At 40.9% G+C, this 20,116-nt stretch overlaps 1 protein-coding gene across 1 annotated transcript in view; it reads left to right on the plus strand.

Annotated features, from left to right (window-relative positions):
• fam124a (family with sequence similarity 124 member A) overlaps nucleotides 1-20,116 on the plus strand; it is a 41,769-nt gene that overhangs the window by 19,192 nt on the left and 2,461 nt on the right. Inside the window, exon 3 of the mRNA XM_008293176.1 lies at nucleotides 9,263-10,029. Within this exon, the coding sequence (XP_008291398.1) occupies nucleotides 9,263-10,029 (767 nt within the window). The remainder of the gene's footprint in view (nucleotides 1-9,262; nucleotides 10,030-20,116) is intronic.

Below are 20,116 nucleotides of genomic sequence, written 5' to 3' on the forward strand. Positions count from 1 at the left end.
GTTTGACTATAAAATGACACCATTTTACTGTATTTAAATGACCGAAAAATCACAATACTTTACAGACATTTGTGGTTATTTAAGTAAATATAGTAAATTTAAAAAGGTGTTTCCCTGTCATACATCGGGCTGTGTGAACTGCCTTGTCTCTACTCCTTTCATGGCTGCTGCCAGTGTTCTCTCTGTTTTGGGTCTTTTCGGGTCAGCCACAGTTTGGATCACGTCTAATTATACTCAGGCCGCTTCGAACCGGAAGATTTTTGGCTTCTTCTCCGCGGATCCGCTTTGGATCAGGTTTTAGCATTTTGAACCCACGAAGACCCTCAAGTTGAGGCGATGACGTTCAGCTTCAATTTAGCCTGTTGTGTGATCGCTGAATCAAAGAAGGTTTGGAAACGCGTATGACAATTTGTGGGTAACCGGCACTTAAATGCTGCATACATTTGTGAAGAGAGTCCTCACAGAAATCTGAACCACATCCGCACGTGTCAGGAAAACTATGCGCAAACATTTCACAATCTCAAAATAAATGCAGAAGGGCCAACGTTGCTAGGTATTTATATGCAGTGGAAGCAAATTTTTGTCAGAGCACACGTCTGTAAATCTTATTTGTAGATAATATGACTTGCATGTATCACCATTTACAGATTTATTTTCAAACTATTAGCTCCCCCCATGCATTTGTCACCATTGTTGAGGCTGTTTTCTCTTCCTATGTTTGCATGTATATCTGATAATCAGTGTCGGAGCTCTTTTTGAATTTCAGGGGACTGGCAGCACTCATTATTTTCCCTTATGAGGCAGCCATCTTTAGTCCATAATGCCATGTAGCAACAAACTCCTCGTTTGCCTTGTTTGTGTGAGATCTTCTCCTGTGTTTCCCTAAAATGAAGCGACTGTGTACAAAATCGCCAGAGTAAAGTCAAAGTCAGTTAAAATCTGCAGCATTAAAGACGCAAAACCCCCAAACAAATATATCACACTGCTTAAAGAGTCAAGTGCAGGTTAATGTTTGAGTGTAATGGATTTAAGTCGGACCACAGCATCTTCACCTCCTGAGCCTTTTGTGCCTCCCCTAAGCCAGTCTCTTCGCACAGTGAAGGTCACATGACATCCGTGAACTTGGACCAGCCCCGACTGGCTCCGGTCTCCTCGCTAAGCCTCGTCCTCTTCTAATCTTTCCCCACAGCAGTCTGTCGTAACCTATCTAATCTATCTGCCTCTTAAGTTGGAGACTCGCAGCAGAATAGTGGCTCCACATTTCGGTCTGATTGCTTTTATCTTCTGTGAAACCTTAGGGTTGGCGGCGTGCGCATACAGAGCCCTTTGTGTGTTTTTGCTCTGGGAAAGGAAGTCGGCAATTCCCTTTTTATTTTCAGGTCCTGCTTATGTTGCTCTTTTAGAAGTCGTATCAAGCAAAAAATACCGAGCCGTGTCCTTTTCGTGTCCTCTGGACTGCACAGGCGTGTTCATTCTCAGTGTGTCGACTTCGGCATTGTAGTTTAATTACGTGCAGAAATGCAGACTTGCAATTTTCCTCGTTGGACTGAAGTGTGAGATGCAGCTGACAAGCAGAGAACCCAACAGAAGCTTTTAATTTGAGCTCGTAGCCAAGAAGACAGCTATATATCAGCCGCCTCTTTATGGCAAGCGGCTCACATATATTTTTATTTTTGAATCCAGAAACAGCTGTGGCCTTTAGTAAACACAAGTAAAAAGCACTGATGTTGGGAATGTTTTCAGCTGCAGATTTGACATTTGGAGTATTTCAGTCTGAGGAAATTGCTGATTGTTCTCTGATAGAATACCATTGACCATCAGTCTGTTCACAGCTCAGTTTTGTGTCAGAAAGAAGAACAGAAAATCATATAGAGATTGGAGAAATTTAGAGGAAAGGAATGCTAAAACTAAAGAACAGATACTGAAAATCACCTCTATTTTGTAATGTTTTTTTTTTTATTATTGTGGCTAAAATCAACAGCACTCACATAGTTTTCACATTGATTTCATAAACTGCTCACTGGTACCAACTTTAACTCTGGAAATCCCAGCAGTTTCCTGGTCCTCTCACTTTGTTTTTTTGTCACAGTGGTCTTATTTTTCACTGCACTGTAGAATCCTGCTCCTCAAAAACTTTGTTACGCTTCATTGAAGCGTAACAAAGTTATAATGCCCCAATGCAGCTGTGGCTCAGGTGGTAGAGTGGGTTGTCCTCTAATCGTAAGGTTGGCGGTTCGATCCCCTGCCCCTCCACAGTCGAAGTGTTCTTGGGCAAGACACTGAACCCGAAGTTGCTCCCAATGGAAGGCTAGCTCTGTCGCCATTAGTGTATGAATGTGTGTGTGTGAATGGGTGAATGAGAAACATTGTAAAGCGCTTTGAGTGCCGCAAAGGTAGAAAAGCGCTATATAAGTGCAGTCCATTTGCCATTTAATCAAGGGGGGAAAGGAAAAAAAACAAAGGTTGAATGTCTTGATTATTTTGTTCTATAAAAATTGAAAAAAACCTAGAATCAACGTATACAACATTTTTCTGAGTTCCCAAGAGCATCACCAACACTGGAAATATAGTGACTTGCCATACTGTGAATATTTTAGCAAAGGGCACTTAATTTTATAATTATTATTATTATTATTTTTTTAGACAGGTTCCAGTTAATATAAACTGTTTTTCTTTTTGGTGATTTTTTGAGCAAGATATGTAAAATAATTTTGATGAAATATCATGATTTTGAGCTTAAATTTGGTTAATTTTCCCAAAATAGCCCCCCTTTACACAGGATTGCTGCAGGACTTTTAAAAACTTGACAATCCATAGATTTTTATTTCTGTCAGTTTCTTCTTCTGATAAATGATTTTGATGATTACTGTAAAGACAGCACGTCTTTCAAACCTGTTGGCGAGTTTCAGAGTGTTAATTAAAAATGAGTCTGTTGTTTCTGGAGGCATGAGAGGAAATGATGGAAAATGCAGCTCCATTTTATAAGCACAGTTTGCTGATTCTTATTGTTTGCCTTTATGGCTCATTAGCAAATGGTTTTAAAGCCCAGCTCTGGTCTGCAGCCCAGAGGTGGAGGACATCTGGTCTGAGGGTTAAACCATATCAGGCCTCAGAGGCTCATAAAATACTTGTTAGTTGGATCAATTAATTAGATTTTTTTAGCAATTAGAAAAGCTCAGAATGTCACCAGACATGTCCCGCATAACAGTTAGGAGACGGATTGACGCTTTGAAATTTGAGATTTGAACAGACTCCTGGAAGTTCATGCATAGGCAAGACTTTATATTTTAATTTCCTTGGCACCAGTCAGTCAAAGTGATGTATGAGTTTTGGAACTTGCATCTTTTTCTTTCTTTCTTTTAACCAGACAACAAAAAAGGGGGCCCCCATCTTGAATTTCCTCCTCCTTGTTTTGACTTGCTCCGAGGGCCAAGCTCGCTAAAGCTGCGACTGCAATACTTCTGCACACACACACACACACACACAAACTCCGAGGGTTGAGTTTTCGCTGCTAATCACTCTCATATGTGGAGGGGCCGCTGGAAGGCGTGTTGTTTTATCTCACGTCGTCATCTACTGCTACGGCTGCGAGCATGTGTTGCCGGTTAACACTTAAACACAGAGCGAAGGTAAAAAAAAAAGTCCCGGAGAATAAAAAATAAATAAATCAGGCCTATCTATAAATGAAGACGTTTATTGTGTGTGTGTGATCAGGATGGTTGTGCTCATGCATGAGTTGTGAATGCAGCCGGTCGAGTCAGAACATCAGTTTTAGCTCGAAGACTCAAGTGGATTAAGAGCTTAGAGACACACTCCTCCAGAGCTTTACACACAAACCCCCTTCATTCCCTTCACAGGATTGGGGTGACTTAATCTCTAATTTATTCCCCTCTGTGCCAGCTCCCCATTAACCCTCTTTGCCAGAGGAGAGCCTCGGCTCCAGTCGATCCAATGGTGTATTTTTGGTAAATTGCACAAAAGATGCACCAGAGTGTGTTGTGTTTGTGGCTTCTGAGTCACGTTTCTTTGTATTTGTGACAGATGCGTCTGTGATTGCACTAGTTTAAGATGCTAAAAATGATATTAACACCAGATAAGTAACAGTAAGTCCGTCTTCCTTCTGTGTTTCTGTCACTGATCAAATCTGCATCACTTGAACCTGTCAGTATGTTATTGTCTTGAAACAGTTATTTATGCATGTTTGCAATTGAATAGTTTTGTCCTTTATTCTAAAAGGTAGGTTGAGTTTTGCAAAATGTCTTAATGAAAGATATAAGGGCCTCTTAATGAAGCTGGCATTAGAAAGCTGCAGTTTGGGGAAGCAGGATTAACCTATTAAGACGTAAGATGCCCTCTGAGGATTTGAACTGGGGATCCGCTGCTCAGAGCATATGTGCCCATGTGGTCAACGCATTTCTCACCATTACTGACCCAGTTTTCTCTCCACATGTCTGCTACATGCTGTATATATCTATATCAGATCACCAGTGTAGGAGCTGATGCTCTTCTTACACATAGTCCAATATCAGATGACTTTGCATCTTCCCCAATGACTCAGCCATCTTCAGGCTGGTCCCTTTGAGAACATTACACCATGTAGGAATTAAAAAAAACAACTCCTTTTTGTTTGTCTATGTGTGAGAATCTTTTCCTGCAAAAATGAGGAGATTGTGTGTTGACAAGAGAAAGCTGCAGTTTGGGGGAAGGCAGGATTAACTTATTAAGACCAAAGCTGACCTCTAAACTCAGGCGTTCAGGCACGTGTTGTATCAGGTCCTAATGCGCTACATTGAAATTAAAGCAGACTTAGGCTCAGTTTATTAGGTACACCAGTTTAAAACCACCTGGACTGCAAGTAAATCTTCCTCCATCTCAGTTATAACGTCAGCTTTCTTTTAAAATCTTCTAACATAGTGTTGATCATATTATGTTAAACTGAGGCGTTTCAGTTGTTCTGTCCAACCTGTTTATTTCATCGATGGCAAATTAAATTCACAAAAAACTGCATTAGAGTTCAGCACTGCAAACGACATCCAAATTATTCAGTTAAATCAACACCACTCGATATAATTTGAACAAACGCTAAACATTCAAACCTTCCTAACCATAGAATTTATTGCCTCGTGTCCTTTAAACTGAGCAGTCCACAGCAGAAACACCAAGGAGCCCAAATAATTCCGTTTATTTGATATTTAAGCTGCCATTCTGCTGAAAACACTGTCATGGTTTGGGGGATTAGAAATGAAAACAACAAACAATAAAGTGGCATGATAATTATCTGCACAGCTGAGAAATTGACTTGACCGACAGTCATGTGACAAAAATTCAGGGACTTTTCTGCTCGACTGGGCTGAACTGCAGGCTGTGTTTACAAAGAGCAGATCGAAGACAAATGTGGAAACAAGTTAAAAATGTTAGTCGTGAAACATCTATGGTACGTAGAGCCACAAGAAAGTTTTCAGATTTTTTTTAAATGTGTAGAGTAATTCACAAGAGTATGTGAGGAGGAGGAAGGAAAGAGAAATGCATCCATAAATGAGACGGAAGTGCTTCTAGTAACTTAACATTTGGGTCACATGCCACTGATAGGTTGTAGATCTTTCTTGTTAGCTGTAGCTGCAAAAGTAACAGAAACAGAGGACATGCTTCTAAGTATGTGATGATGTCTGATCTTTGAGATTTGAGAACTGAGATGAAAAAATAAATCTGCGTTGCGACTCCTATAATCAAAACAAAACCAGAGGCAGCATTTGTTAACGCTGAGCTAACATAAATCAGTGGGTGCGCAAAATGCATGTGTGTCTTTATATGTCCGATCAAAGTTTTGCAGGCAGAGAAAAGGATGAACTTTCAGGTTTGAGTGTCCGTGTAGGATTCTAAATATCCCATTGTGTCCTGGTCATCCGTGTGTTTCAAACAGTGGTTTGGATCTCAGCTAGATGCAAAGAAGATAGACAGTGATTCTAATGCGATCAGACAGAAATAAGCACGGTGTGTGTGGCCCTCAGGGAGCCTCGGAGACAGTCCGTGGCCTCAAACCCAAACTTAGATTCGTCTTTAATCCCCGCATCATTTTAGATACGTACTCCCGAGAACTTTGGATAAATGAGGAGACATGAGGTGAGGAAAGATTTAAGACAAGCGATAAATAAATACCTTTAAAAAAGACAAAAAGAAAGGAATGTTGTTGAAATGTAACCGCAAGATACTGAGATGTTTGGATAGTAAGGAAGAGTTAGGATAAAGGGTTTTTTTAAAATCATGGCAGGAGGCAATCAATGACATCTCCTTATTTGCTGCTCTGTTTGCTGTATTCTTCTAAAGAGGCAGCAATCAGACAGTTTAGACAAAGATCTCTGCTTCTGATGGGCTCGTTTCATTTTGACTCCCGATAACGAACACTGTGGGAGCTGTGTGAAGCAGGAGCTAGTGTAAAGATATCAAGCTGCCTGTTGGGACAGTACATTGTGTTGTACAGTAAATACCCTTAAAGATCCCTATCATCCCTTTGTTTGGTGTCTTGATGCCAGCTACATGTCAGGGAGACGGACAGTGATTCTAATGGGATCAGGCAGACGTTAATGAGCGCTGTGCTCCCTGTGCGGCAGGATGTCTGCGACCTGGATGTCAGGCTTAAACCTGCACTGGATCTCTCTTGATCCCGCTGGTTTTTTTTATCTCTGCAGACAAACTGAGCCACACGAGGAGGTTTGGGTTTAATTTGCATTCTGTCAAATTGGAGTTAAATGTCAAATCTGCAAATTGAATCCTTTCAAATCCCTTGAAGAATAATTCTAGGTCATTTCAGCCCATTTGCTATAATGTGAAGAATGCAGTTAGCAACATGTCCACTTTAGGCAGAAAATTTCTGTTTACTACAGTCAAATGATTCATGTCACAGACACTTGCTCTTGTATACACTTTCTGCAGTGTCCTTATTGGTCAGAATTGCTTCAGTGCAAAGCCAGCGTGACCCATAGATCCGTACCAACCAGAAACACAACATGTTGAAATATACTGGACTTATCCTGTAAGGAGTCTTTCCTTGCAAAAAGGTCAACAAAACAGGTGCTCCTGATGCATAGGCTGGCGATCAAAGCCCATAAAACCTTTGGGTTAAGCTTCTAACCATCACCCTGTGACGCCTGTATCATTTATGACCTCTAGGTGTGATATTTAGCAATGTTTTTATCTTGTGCACTTGGGTGATGGCTTTATTATTTACATTTCAGTGGTTCAGCTTCCAAAAGGTTCTCATATTTTCCATTTAGAAGTAAGAGGAGGCAATAAACTTTCATAAACACACAACCACTGGGAGATTTAAATGGTCTCAGCTGCAGCCTAAAAATGCTGATGTACACATTTTCTCACAAACAGACATAAAACATAAAATCTGGATCATACAAGTTTGTTTTGTTGGCATCAGTTCTACCGCTTTAGACATTTAACAAGGGAGGACACTCTTATGTAAAGGCTTCTAAAAAAGTCAGTTTTTAGAAGCCTTTACATTTTCATTTTATACAAATTATACGAAACACCTTTTAGCAGAATCACATGCCAGCACAGTTTTTTTTCATGAAAGCTTTAATATTTTCAGTCTGTTGTGTCCTTACACCTCTAATGGACACCTTTTAGAAATGTTTCATTGTAAGCTGAGCTTAACATTTAGAAAATGTCACCTCTTTGGTCAAATAGAAACTGTCCTTTCGCAAAGGCCAACGGGACTCATGAGACAGAACCCATCCCTGTTTGGCTTCTCTGTTTCATGGAGGGACTCTGGCAAGAGCCAAACACTCTGCCGTGCCAGGGACAAGTGGACTGTATGTCCTTTCCACCAGCACAAACGAAATGGGACAAGTCCCCCGAGAAGTCAGATAAAGACCGTAGGAAAAGTTCTCAGAAAAGAAAGAATGAGTGTACATGGAGATAAGAGTGTGTACATGTAACATGCAGGAATGAAAACACTGCCTAAATATGAGCGCAGTTTTAGGAGCACCTGTGTCACGGTGCCGAGGTTTTCCAGGTCAGGGGTTCAGGGAGAGGCTACACCTGAATGCATGGCTCCTGCTGTGGTCTGGAACATTCCTCCGGGCTTCAGTAATGACTCCTAATGGCACTAATGAGCCTCCGCAGAGGAGCCCTGCTCCACATGGGTCTGCTGGAGGGGAGGAGGGGGAAAGGTAAACATCGAAATTGGAAGAAAGATGGAGCTAGACGTGGATGAGTGAAATGGAGACAGTTGGGAGAGAGCGATCTGTGGGAAGAAGGAAAGGATGGGAAAACTTAAACAAAGAACAAGGGAGAATGATGGAGGGAAAGAGAAACAGCCCCAGTATCCCCAGAAATTACACTCACATTCATCCGACGTATGGTTTATGTCTAGTCTCGACTTGCAGAAAAAATACAGTGCCCTTCATGTAGCAGGACGTAGGTGGTCCCGTCATGGGCCTATAATTAATGTTTAATCTTGATTACTATCTTAAACTAACCTTTACTTTAACCTCAATCATACTTTAACCAGTTTCTTTACCCAATTCAGCCTCGAGTTTCCGTGTGCAGAAAAGGCAGGAATCATAAGAAAAACGTTGAATGAAGAAATCTTCACATTTACACCATGTATCAGAGCCAGAATCCTCAGATCTTTAAGTTTCAGTCTGTAAACGACTCTCCTGTGATGTGTTGTTCCCTTGCAAGAATGAACCAAATCTAAGCTTTAAATCATGGTATCAAATCAAAATCATTTTGTTCTACATGTTTCTTAAAAAAAATCCCCCGAACAGATCATAAATATAGATAATTACACATCTATAGTATGTGGAGGCCCCCTTGTCTTTGTATTGGTACCAAGTTTGGAAAACTTCAAAAGATGTTGTACATGTTGATTCCAGATTTTATATTTAAAATAAATAAAGTCTTTTTTCTTTTGTAATGATTAATGGTATTATAGCTGTGTCATACTGCACAGAGGACAGCTTTGAGTTCTCTGTTGTGTCCATAGAGGTGCAGAGGTTTATGTTGCAGTGAAAGATAAGTCCACCAGTGAGTAAAAATGTGACAGGAGCAAACAAAAAAATGCCCAGAAACCGCTTGAACTTCAGAGGGTTGACTTCACATTTGTATACCTGTAACCTTGTCTACTTCAAAAATCTTGATTCTACTTTTATCTTCTGTTCTCCATGTCTTCCTCATCCCATTTTATTCCTTCTTTTTTCCATCTTTTCCTCAATCTCTCTTCTTCTCTCTTTCATGTCTGCTGGTGGAGGTGAGTTATCGATGGGCGAGCTCCAGGATCCATTCCTCGTCAGCGTCCACCTCATCGCCGACCCCGGCCAGGGAAAGTTCCTGCAGCGAGCTGCTGATGCAGTCCTGGCCTGGGTTCACCCTGAGCTGCAGCTCTTCAGAGTCTCTGAACGGGCTTCCGTCTCCCAGCGGTCTCGGCCCAAACGCCACCAAAATGGCAGCCCGGTTGCAGGTTGCCAGCCGGCTCTGGCGGTCATCCTCTTCTTGCAGGAGGCGTACGGTGGTGAGGAGCACATACTGATGCTGCACCGCGCTCTGCAGAGGCCGCCTTGGCGCTACCACCACACCGAGAAGGTCAGCAATGGCCGCCGGATGCTGCCTCTGACGCCATGCAGTCAGGACTTCTTCACTCTGTCTTCTGGGACGCCGCTCTGGGCCGTACGGCAGGTCCACTATGGGAAGGAAATTGTGCGATTTACAGTTTATTGCCGTCACGAAAATTATGCTGACATGGTGCGGCTGTACAAGCTGCTGCTTCAGCGGAGGGTCGCGCAGAAGAAGGAGGACTTTTGCTTCTTCGTGGTGTACTCCAACCCTGACATGGAGATCCAGCTGTCGTTTAAGAGGCTCCCACGCGGTCAGAGTCCTGTGGTGCTGGAGTCGGCGGTGATGGAGGTGAGGGTACGAGATGTTGGAGTGCTGGTGCCTCTGTTGCCTCACCCCTGCAGCCCCATCAGCGAGGTCCGCTGGCAGACGGAGGACTACGACGGAAACAAGATCCTGCTGCAGGTAAGATGTTTTTGGGTTGGTGTCAGTTTTTTTCTGTGCCAGAAAAATCTTGGCTGTGTCCAAACTCACTCTTTTTCATTCACTATACTAGACTGTAGAGTCAGCAGTTTATGTACTCATAAATCACTGACATGAGGCGTAGTGCTGCTACAACTGTATGTTTTGCATCCTCATGCTGGAACTCATTGCATTGTGGGATTGTAAGCAGAAAGTAGTGAACTTTAATGTTTAAAAGTTGGTGAATCTGCAAGAATTTGCTCTGTTTCTGCATGAATTTGACCAAAAACATCATTAGATTGTCATAATAAATAGGAATTCTAAAGGTTTCACCAACTTCCAAGCCCTCGTCAGAGACTTTCATGTCTCTAAGACCTGCAGTTTGTCATCAGGATATCCTAAAAAACTACCACTACGACTACAAAGAAGTGATTTCATTTAAATCTAATGAAAAGGGACAAGATATTTGTTTTTGGTACAATTTGGCCTTATATAAAGCAGACTTCTGAAACATGAGGCTCAGAATAGTTTCTTTTCTGGATTCCCTGGATCACAACCAACATGTCAGACTATATTATTTTCTGCTATTAAATATTATCTAGTAAAACTAATCTTGGGAAGAGCACCGTATCCACCACGTCAGGACAGAAATAAGCACAGAAGAAGGGATGGTTTGCTCAGTTTGCAGTCTGGATTTATAATGATTGTGTGCAAGAAAAACAGACCGAAAAAGGTTTCAGAAGGAGACGTAAAACAGTTTCTGAATCCAGAAATAACAAGCTCATACGGCAGACAAAGAGGCTTTTAGTCGTTTTAATGCAGGCCCCTAATTTAATTCATCCATCCACCCATCCGTCCATCCATTATCCAGACTTGTAAAAGTTTGCCTTGTCCACTGTAACTGCTTCATGCTGGCTACACAACAGTGAATGCTGCTGGAAGGCTTGTGCGTGAATGAATGTACTGACTGGCGGACAGACAGACAGACAGACATGCACACAACGGCTGCTGTTTGAAGGGTATCGGTTTCAGTTGCGTCCAGCCGGCGGGAGGTAAGTAGTTTTGAAAGTTCAAGCCGATTAAGCTGCAGTCCATTACTGGGATTGGAACAGCACCGAGAGAAACAATAAGCTAATCTGCCGTGACAATGGACCATATGCATGATGCTTAACTGCCACCTGGACTGAAGTCATGTGCTCCTGCACAAAGTAACAAGCAAGTTGCTCTTTACGTCTCACGTCAAACACTCCCGAATGATTCCATAAAACAAAGTCTTAGACGATTAGCCGGGCTTAGCATAAAGACTGTAAACACATTCTGAAACAAACATGGTGTTGATCTAAAGAGAGTTGGAGTGTTTCCAGAAGGTCAAGCTGACTATCTGACTGTACAGATTTACAGCAGGATTGTCGTCTTTGAACGACATCCTCAGTCAACACAGGAACACAATATGGCAATCACTTTTTATTGTTATTTTCTCTTCTGAGAAATTGGCTCTATGTTTTACAAAATCAAACTTATTGGAGATGAAAACACCCACAGCTACTGTACAATATGAACATTTCAGTGTTGAAAGTTGGACAACACAGCAAATTTATCCAAACCTGACTCAGAATATGAACTGATTTTAACTGCTGAATGTTTATTCACGTTTCAACAAAGTCCTAATACCAGAAATTAGGTCGTCTGTAACAATACACATGAACTTCAGTCCATTTCAGTCTAAACTTTTATTTTAACAAGTTGATGCACACACTGGGTTAGAACACATAAAACAATGTTGACAGACGGAACAGTGACAGTAGTGATCCCTCAATGGTATGAGCAGCATTGTTGTCTTTGCATGAACACCAAAATGTTAGCCTGAACACTGTGTTAGTGTTTTAACAACTGTTGTAGCTGCTGCTGTCATTCAGGATGTGACAGTGGTGACGACATGTTAATATAAAATGACATTTACTCACCTTGAATTCTGTGTTTAGATCCGATTTGTGTCTCTGAGCTGCTTCATTAAGTTTGAGGCATTTGTTCTGTTTGCTCCAAATGTCCTGTGAGCACGTTTGCATTCTGGCTTTTAGTCATCTTTAACTTATCCCTGATTATCTGACATACACAACACATACATCGTTTGACCACATCCTGCACTTTCTGTCATCATTACTGACCAGTATCTCCAGCACCTACACCATCTTCAGTACCTTTGTTACTCGAGCAACAAGCAATGACATGTTTTCAGGATTTTGGCATCAATTTAGTCACTTCTTGTGAAATCACTGGCGCCTTTAGTTTAATGTTTCACAGCACAACCTTGGGAGTTGGAGGTACACAGGTTTGTGTTTTGAGTTATCAAAGAAGCATATTTTCTATCACAGGCTTAAAGTATTTATATTGATGAGCACATGAAGTGAGTTTCATTTCCATCCAGACCTCAAAAATGCACCAGCTGTCAGTCTTTTAACTATCTTCTCTTTTCATACAAAAAAATGACTCTGCAGAAAATTAATGTATCCTTTCAACACACTGCATGGTCCAAAAACGTCCTCCAGTTTCATTTTCCTGTTCTCTTCAGGGTGTTGTAGCTTGTTTTAGGATCTTTACAATTTCTGTTAGTCTTTAAATATTTTCTCAGTTTGATTAATTTCATCACTATTAAGATTAAAATGGTGAATTGGTCATAGTTGCTCAGATTTCAAGGTGATGTCTTCAAATGTCATCTTTTGTCAGAGTAAAACCTAAAAATACAGAGTTAACCAATAAATACGACAAAAACAGCAGCAAAGTCTAAAGTTTTACCATCTGCTTTTTTCTGTTCTCTTTGAAAATGAAAATCAGTGTGTTCAGAAACCAACAGTCCAGTGGCCACAAACTACTGATCAGATGAAGAATTGCGCTCATAAACTTAAATCTAATCACATTTTCGTGCCTCTGCAGTCCCGCGTAGTCGAGCGTTAGCGTTCAGTTATCGTGTTTTTGGCTCGCAGAGGTCAGATCTCCGGCTGACCTGGCATATCCCAAGATAACTAAAGCTTAGAGGAGCAAAGGGTCTGATCATCGCCATGTCAACAAGCTCATTACCCAGCACCCCCTGCTGCGGCTCGTCATCGGCATTGTACCATGTTGTCCTCACGGAAAACTGGACACATGCTGTCAAGTCACATTAGCAAACGGAGACACACAAGCTTTCACCCAAACATGCACAGGAGCCGATTTGGTAAATAACAACCCATTCAGTTTAAAATGACAGAAGATGACAACAGCCTTTTTCCGTCCTGTGGGGGGAAACGAACACATGCAGCCAAACAGCTGCTCCGTGGCTCAGAGCGAAGGAAAGTTACAGCAGAAGAAGAAAAGACAAAGTGAAGAAGAAAGTGAGGAAAAGATAAACAGGATGAAGTGGACTGTGCTGCAGAGAGACGAACGGAGACAGAGGGGAAAGGTGGTTTATAAAAGAGCTTTGAGACATTGAGCAGAGAGAGAAGAAAACACACGAGGCTTTGTTACGCTGGATTTTTTTTCCATCTTCACACACTCTTGCAGTTTTATTCTTATGAGGACCTTCACTGACATAATACATTTCCAAACCTCTGATTCTAACCGTCACCGCTACAGACCTAAAGCTTAACGCTGCATTTAATGAGGAAAGATCGACTCTGGGTTGCACCAGCAATTCATAAATGTAAAACCCTTCCTAAGTTTAATTTAGTGATTTATGATTTATTAATGAAACTCTGGCAGTGTTACAGTGAGTAAAGAAATGTGTCCTGCACTGATGTGCAAATTAAATTCTGGGAAACGTAGAACCGCTTCCAGCAATCAACCAAACAGCAAGAGAAGTGCAAAAGATACCAACACGTAGAAAAGATTTATTAAATGTCTGCTTACATGAAGCAATATTTGCACATTCCTGCACACTGTAAATATTTCTGTGAGGTTTTATTACCTAAAATTCCTCACATTTGCTCCACTTTTTGCTTGTTTGATTTGTAACATTTACTTGCTGTTGGCGCACAAGAGGCGCTTGCTTTCTTTTAAAATCTTTTTATCCTCATTTAAAAATTCTCCCAAACAAATCACGTCAAATTTCTCGTACGTTAAAACATGCTCGGCAAAAACACTGATTCTGATTTTGAGAAACACTGTCACACTAAAAGGCGTTCATGCAGTTTACAACAACTAAACCAAGTTAACCCAACTGAGTTTATTTATTCTTTTATCCAAATAGCATAATGTTTTGCACTTTTAGGTAGGTTATCTTGTTTTCTGAATGTAACTGAAAATCTTAAAGGTTTAGGTCAGGGGTGTCAATCTCAAAAACACAGTGGGCCAAAATTTAAGACCTGAACAAAGTCGCGGGCCAACATTGAGCAAATGAACCTTTTAATATGGACCGAAACAAATTTTGCTTTAACATTGAATATGGAACAAGCAACGCATCAATGGCACAGTGACAGTTGTAGTGTGAAGTCTCTATGCCTACTGTCACAGAGGAGAGGGAGTTTCTGGGTCCTGTCCTGATTGATGCGCCAAAACAACAACAGGGCATTATGGGATTTGTAGTATAGCGGTGAATGCGCTGTACAGTATAATATCGGGGGCAGCTGTAGTAGTCATTTGGTATTGTCTCGCGGGCCAAATATAATTACAAAGCAGGCCAAATTTGGCCCGCGGGCCAGAATTTGACATCCCTGGTTTAGGTCATCGTGATGAAACAGCACCACCATGTTTGAACACAGATGTGTCCACCTTTGGGCCATGCTGTGTGATTTTGAAAATAACTGACGTTGCTCGACTTAGTTTTTCTGTGAAATATATATGTTGCAATATGAGAAAACACAGTCATAGTCACTAGATTTTCAGCAGCACATTTGCATTGAAAATCCAAACTAATTTAAAAAAGCAGTCAAAAAACAACATTTGACACCTTTTTCATACGACAGAACACTTTAGTAGATTTTTGCTTTAGATGCCATTTAGATCTGACTCTGTACTCATCATACAAAGGTTTGTTGTGCTAATTTAAATATTAGCCTCCATTACAACAAACTCTCTTTTGTAAAAACAGGTTAGAACACAGTAAAATTTAAACTGCAGAAACTCCAGTTCATCCCAATTACAAAACCAGTTTCTCACTTATCTGTTGTAAGGCTGACATGATTGCGACATTTTAGTGGACAGTTATTGTCACACAAATAATTGCAATTAACAATTTAATTAACTTTTTATGTTAATTGTACGCCTCTATCACTTTTTGACTCCTCACCTTTTAGCTGTAAATCCAACAAACTGCCTCCTCAAAGCTACTCTGCTCTTCTTTTTCATTTGGCTTGAAGCCAGAATGTACCCCGGGCAGTGCTGTGGTTTGGGCTTTGCAGCTAAATCCATGATGTTAATGTCAATAGATGCTCATTGAAATGCAGTCGGTTGAATATTAGAAGTTAAGTGCCTCAAGATAAACAGTTGGTGCCATTAAATCTCAGCAGAAGCAAATAGTGAGGGAAAAAAAAGACATGGAAATGTTTGAAATATGAGATTTCTGGTAGTTCCATCCAGCTGTTCTCATACAGGTGAAGTGATTATGCAAAACGATCAAGGTCAGCTCAAATCATTGTGACTAGCCTGTGGGACATGTTTTACGTCGCACGTTTTAAGTTCAGTGTTAGATGCGGATTCTTGTCGCTGCAAAGGTTCAAAGTAAAGGCATGAGAATATTGTTTTCCCGGGTTGTGAAGTATTTTTGCAATTTCTGCCTATAATCCACCAGAGTTTTGTCTTTCAGTGTCAGGAATCCACAGCGCTATCGAGTCATGGGGTGACTCCTTGTTCATAGGGACAGTTTCTGGGGAAGAAACTAAAACTTTGATTTCTTTGCAAACTCTAAAATAATTTCAAACTTTAGCATTGCTTTCAACGGTGTTAAACTTCTTTTTTTTCTGTGAATGGAGTTTACTCAGGTGTCTTTATGTGATAGCAGTTGGCTGTTATTGTGATAACACATGACTTTTATTACTGGGAGAAACTGTGGAATAAATGAAAACGCTAGTAAGTGACTTTAGAATCTCATTCAAGCTCTCACCATGTCCTCATACGCGCTCCTCCTGATTCATTACAATCACTGACAGCAGCTCGACTCTCCTACACGCCGTTAGCGAGAAGCAGCAGATAATGTGAGTGCTGCTCTCACCGCCAGACTCTCACTTAACAGAACGCCCACTCAGCTTGTGTAAACCAGTGTCCCCTTAACGAGCAATTTGCCTAACGAGCTGCTTCTGGAAATACAAACATCCTGATCAGTGGTCCCACATTTTTATGTTTTCACGCTGTTGTTTTGGGGTTTTGTGTTTGGTGTTGGTGCTGTTTCATTAACCCGATTCACACTTTACAGCAACACAGAGACATTTCAAAGTCAAAGGCACCGTTTTTCATTTAGCACATTTAAACCATCGCACTAAAGTACTTTCCATCTTTGCAAAACTACTCATAATCCCTTTCTTCCCATGTTTCTGTCGCCATTTTATTTATTCATCTTTTACTTATTTTCCTACTTTGTAAAGCATCTCTGAGCGTCTTGAAACAAGAATTGCGTTTATTATTTCCAGAAGAAAAGACTGTGATTGGTGTCATAAAGTAACATGACAAGCTTAGATATCGGAATAAAGAGCCTGAAATATTATTTATTGTATCATTATACCTATGCAATTTACATATTAGGAGTTTAAAAACTACAAAAAATATATAAAATACTACTTTACTTGACTGTCTTACACAATAAGACTGAGACCCTGCTGTGATATTATGGTGGATAATTACATTTACAACACTTTTAAACAATGAATGCTTAAGAAAACTGTGATATTTATAAATTAAATGTGTAAATATTTGTGCAAATATATACATATATAGGTAAAGGTATGAATAATCAAATACAGTATACATTCAGTCACCTACACAGTACAGTAATAATGTTTTATTATGAAGTACAATAAGGGAAAATACCAACATATTGCATATATTATTTGTGTGAATATGCTTCCATCAAGATTAACAGTTATTTGAACTCAAACATGTCTTGAGGTGACTTCTTCAGATCATTTGTTTTGTGAACACTTCACAATAACAATTACAGTTATTATATAGTAGATATGTTTTTATTTTTCTCAGTAAAAAGTCTCTTACATGTGATCCATCAAATGTTAACTAAATTCTAACTTTTAGATCAACTTCTCCTTCCAGCCCCGTTCGGGAGGATAATAAATTTCCTCACAGTTACATTCCCTGTTCAAGAGTTGGACTCGAGCCATCGTTATCAGCAAATTATTTATTAACGTTATAAACGCAGACTCCGTTATTTCCCACACTGACTCGAGCCTGTCGTGGTAAATCACCATTCAGCTCGTCTCTCGTTCTCAAGATTTGCCTTCGTGATATTTATTGTTGTTGAACTTCAACATATGGAAATCTGCAGACCTCCCCCCCTCCTCCTCCTCCTCTATCCCCGCGCTCTTGGAAATAATTGTCTTGAGGCTGCTGTGTGGAAAGTTATTGCTTCTCTCTCTGTATTGTCTGGTTGGATGACAGAGCAGACACGAGAACAGAAATGTGGAGAAGCTATCAGCAGCAGCAGCAGCGAGAGGACGACGCAGCCGTGCACTCCAATCTGTACACAGAAGGAAATCGCAGTCGAGAACCTGAACTGACAAAGCGGTGAAACGAATACGGCTGCAGCTGCCTGGCATTTCAAAAACAAGAACATTTCCACATTTATGTCAGAACGGGGGAATGTTGCGTCGTAGCTTTCCAGCCCTGCTTACTCGGTGGATGGTAATTGACTGAAGATTTGTGGTAGATTTTCTGAACAGCCGTCTCTGTGTTTTGAGATACTTTGGTCCATAAATGGAGGTGTGATCCACTTGGGGCTCCTCTGGATGCTGATGACTTCTGCAGCTGCCTGCTGTGATTCATAACGTGGCCGGGCGGAGAACGGGGGGGGGGCGTGATGGGGGCTTTTTTTGTAAACCCCGGGGTTCCCTTGTACCCCTTTCCTCTTTCACTTTGTTGCCTGTGTGTCGTGTGAGGAGCGCTGGGTTGCATGAGAGCCCTGCAGAGGAAGTTAATGGTCTTGAATATGCACCTCCTTCCTTTGTATCCCCTATGATCATATATTTCACCACATGAACAGAACATACAATAAGATTTGGGAGCACTCTTTTGCAAACATCTCACTGGAAACGAGCAAAAATTCCTTACAAAGTGCTCTTTCAAAGGTCATTAATTACATTTAAAGGGCCCATTTTTAAGCTTCCCCTTCCTGTAGTGTGTTATATGACTTTTTTGGTCATTTGAAGGCTCTGTAAATTTCAAAGGCAAAGGGAGTTACTCTCACACAGAAAACTCCTTACATGCCTGAAAGGCCTCATTTGAAATTCAGGCTTTTCTTCTGCCATTTGTTTACATCACCATTTAACACATTAGCATAATTCCAACCCCTCGTACAAAAAAAATGAAGAGTTGGATCACAGTCTGGCATTGCTTTCTCACTGGACCCACTTTTGCTCAAGATACAATACATTTATCTGCCCCTCTGCTCAGAGATCTGGGGTTAAACTTGTGTCCAGGCAGCAACTACACCACAAGCAGCAAGGTGTCTGATGTAGTGTGCGAATGCCGAAAACATAGATGGAGATCTGCAATATGGGAATGGAGCAATCCCAGTGGAGTCCAAGCAACTGGAACCAACAGCATAGTAGAAAATAGCAACATCTACATGGCTATGGACTGCAGGTCCACAAGGGAATCAAGGCCTTTCGGTACATACCCAGCATTGCCTCATGGGAGTTTATGGGAGTGTTTCAGACAGAGGGTGAGAGGAGATGCTGCAGCAAAGTACAGGATGACAAAAATAGTGTGTGTTTTGAACTTTAAAGCATTCAATTCAGTTCAATACTTTATTGTCATTGTCATAACACATTTACAAATAACGAGATAGCGTTTGAGCATGTTAATACTGTCATAGTAAAAGATTAAAAAGTGCAAAAGTGCCTCCCAGATAAAAAAATATGTCAAAAATGTGTACTGTCTACTATTTAGCACAGCAAGAGAAGAGACAGCACACACAAAAGAAAGGAGGGTAGGCTTGCTTGCATGCGTTAAAGCATTTAAACATATTCTAGTGTCCTCTAAAATTCTGACTCTGTAAATGTGCATAATACGGTCACTTCAACCTGTGTTTATCAGAAATCTTACAGAAACAATCGAACAAAAAATGAAAGCACAAGCATTACATGATCTTAGGAACCAAAGAAAATCTGTCACAACACTCTGGAAAATCTGACCGTAAAATGAGCAAAAACAAATCGTACACTGCAATTAAACTTCAGAAATTCAGGATGAAGGTATCTGAAATTAGACAGACCTGCAGGAAATTAGAATGGTAGAATCAGAGTGGACCATATTTTGACGCTGCTCAGAGCTGTAAGCAAAAGGAAAGCGGTCGGTGGCTGTCATGGCAGCAACAAAAGAGCCTGCTGGTGGGCATCAGAGGAAACTCTCTGAGGGTTTGTTTGCTTCATTTGATGCTTGTAAGGCGAGAAAGTCTGCTGCTCCTGTGACGGTGGAAGAGAAAAACATATTTATGGGGAAAGTTGAGGAATGTCATGTGGAAAGATGGATCACTTCAACCAGCTTCTGTCCCTTGGGTTAGGAGGGGAATCCAGGGATTATATACAGCAGCAGGGGTTTTTACTCAACAGGGAAAGAAAGAGTCTGAGGAACTCCTGAACCAAAAAGATAACACTGCAATGTCGGAGAAAGAGTGGGAAGCCTCGGGGGAAACTTTGTCCCTGCGTTACTGAACGAAGCAGATGCAAAGTACTGGAGGGTTCACTCTGAGATGCACAAGACTCTGAATACTGCAGGACTGTCTTATTGTACTATAAGAAGAGGACAAATAAACAGAGATGGCTTAAAGTTGAATGGAAAATTCAATCCTGCACCTCTGTGCAGATAGAAACTATCAGTCCAGTGGCAGAACTCCAGTCTGCTCCTGCTCCACAGTTCTGCTTTGCAGGAAATCTGACATTAATTGAAAGATCTC

The sequence above is a fragment of the Stegastes partitus genome, unplaced genomic scaffold (assembly GCF_000690725.1).
Source record: "Stegastes partitus isolate 25-593 unplaced genomic scaffold, Stegastes_partitus-1.0.2 Scaffold863, whole genome shotgun sequence".
NCBI lineage: Eukaryota > Metazoa > Chordata > Actinopteri > Pomacentridae > Stegastes > Stegastes partitus.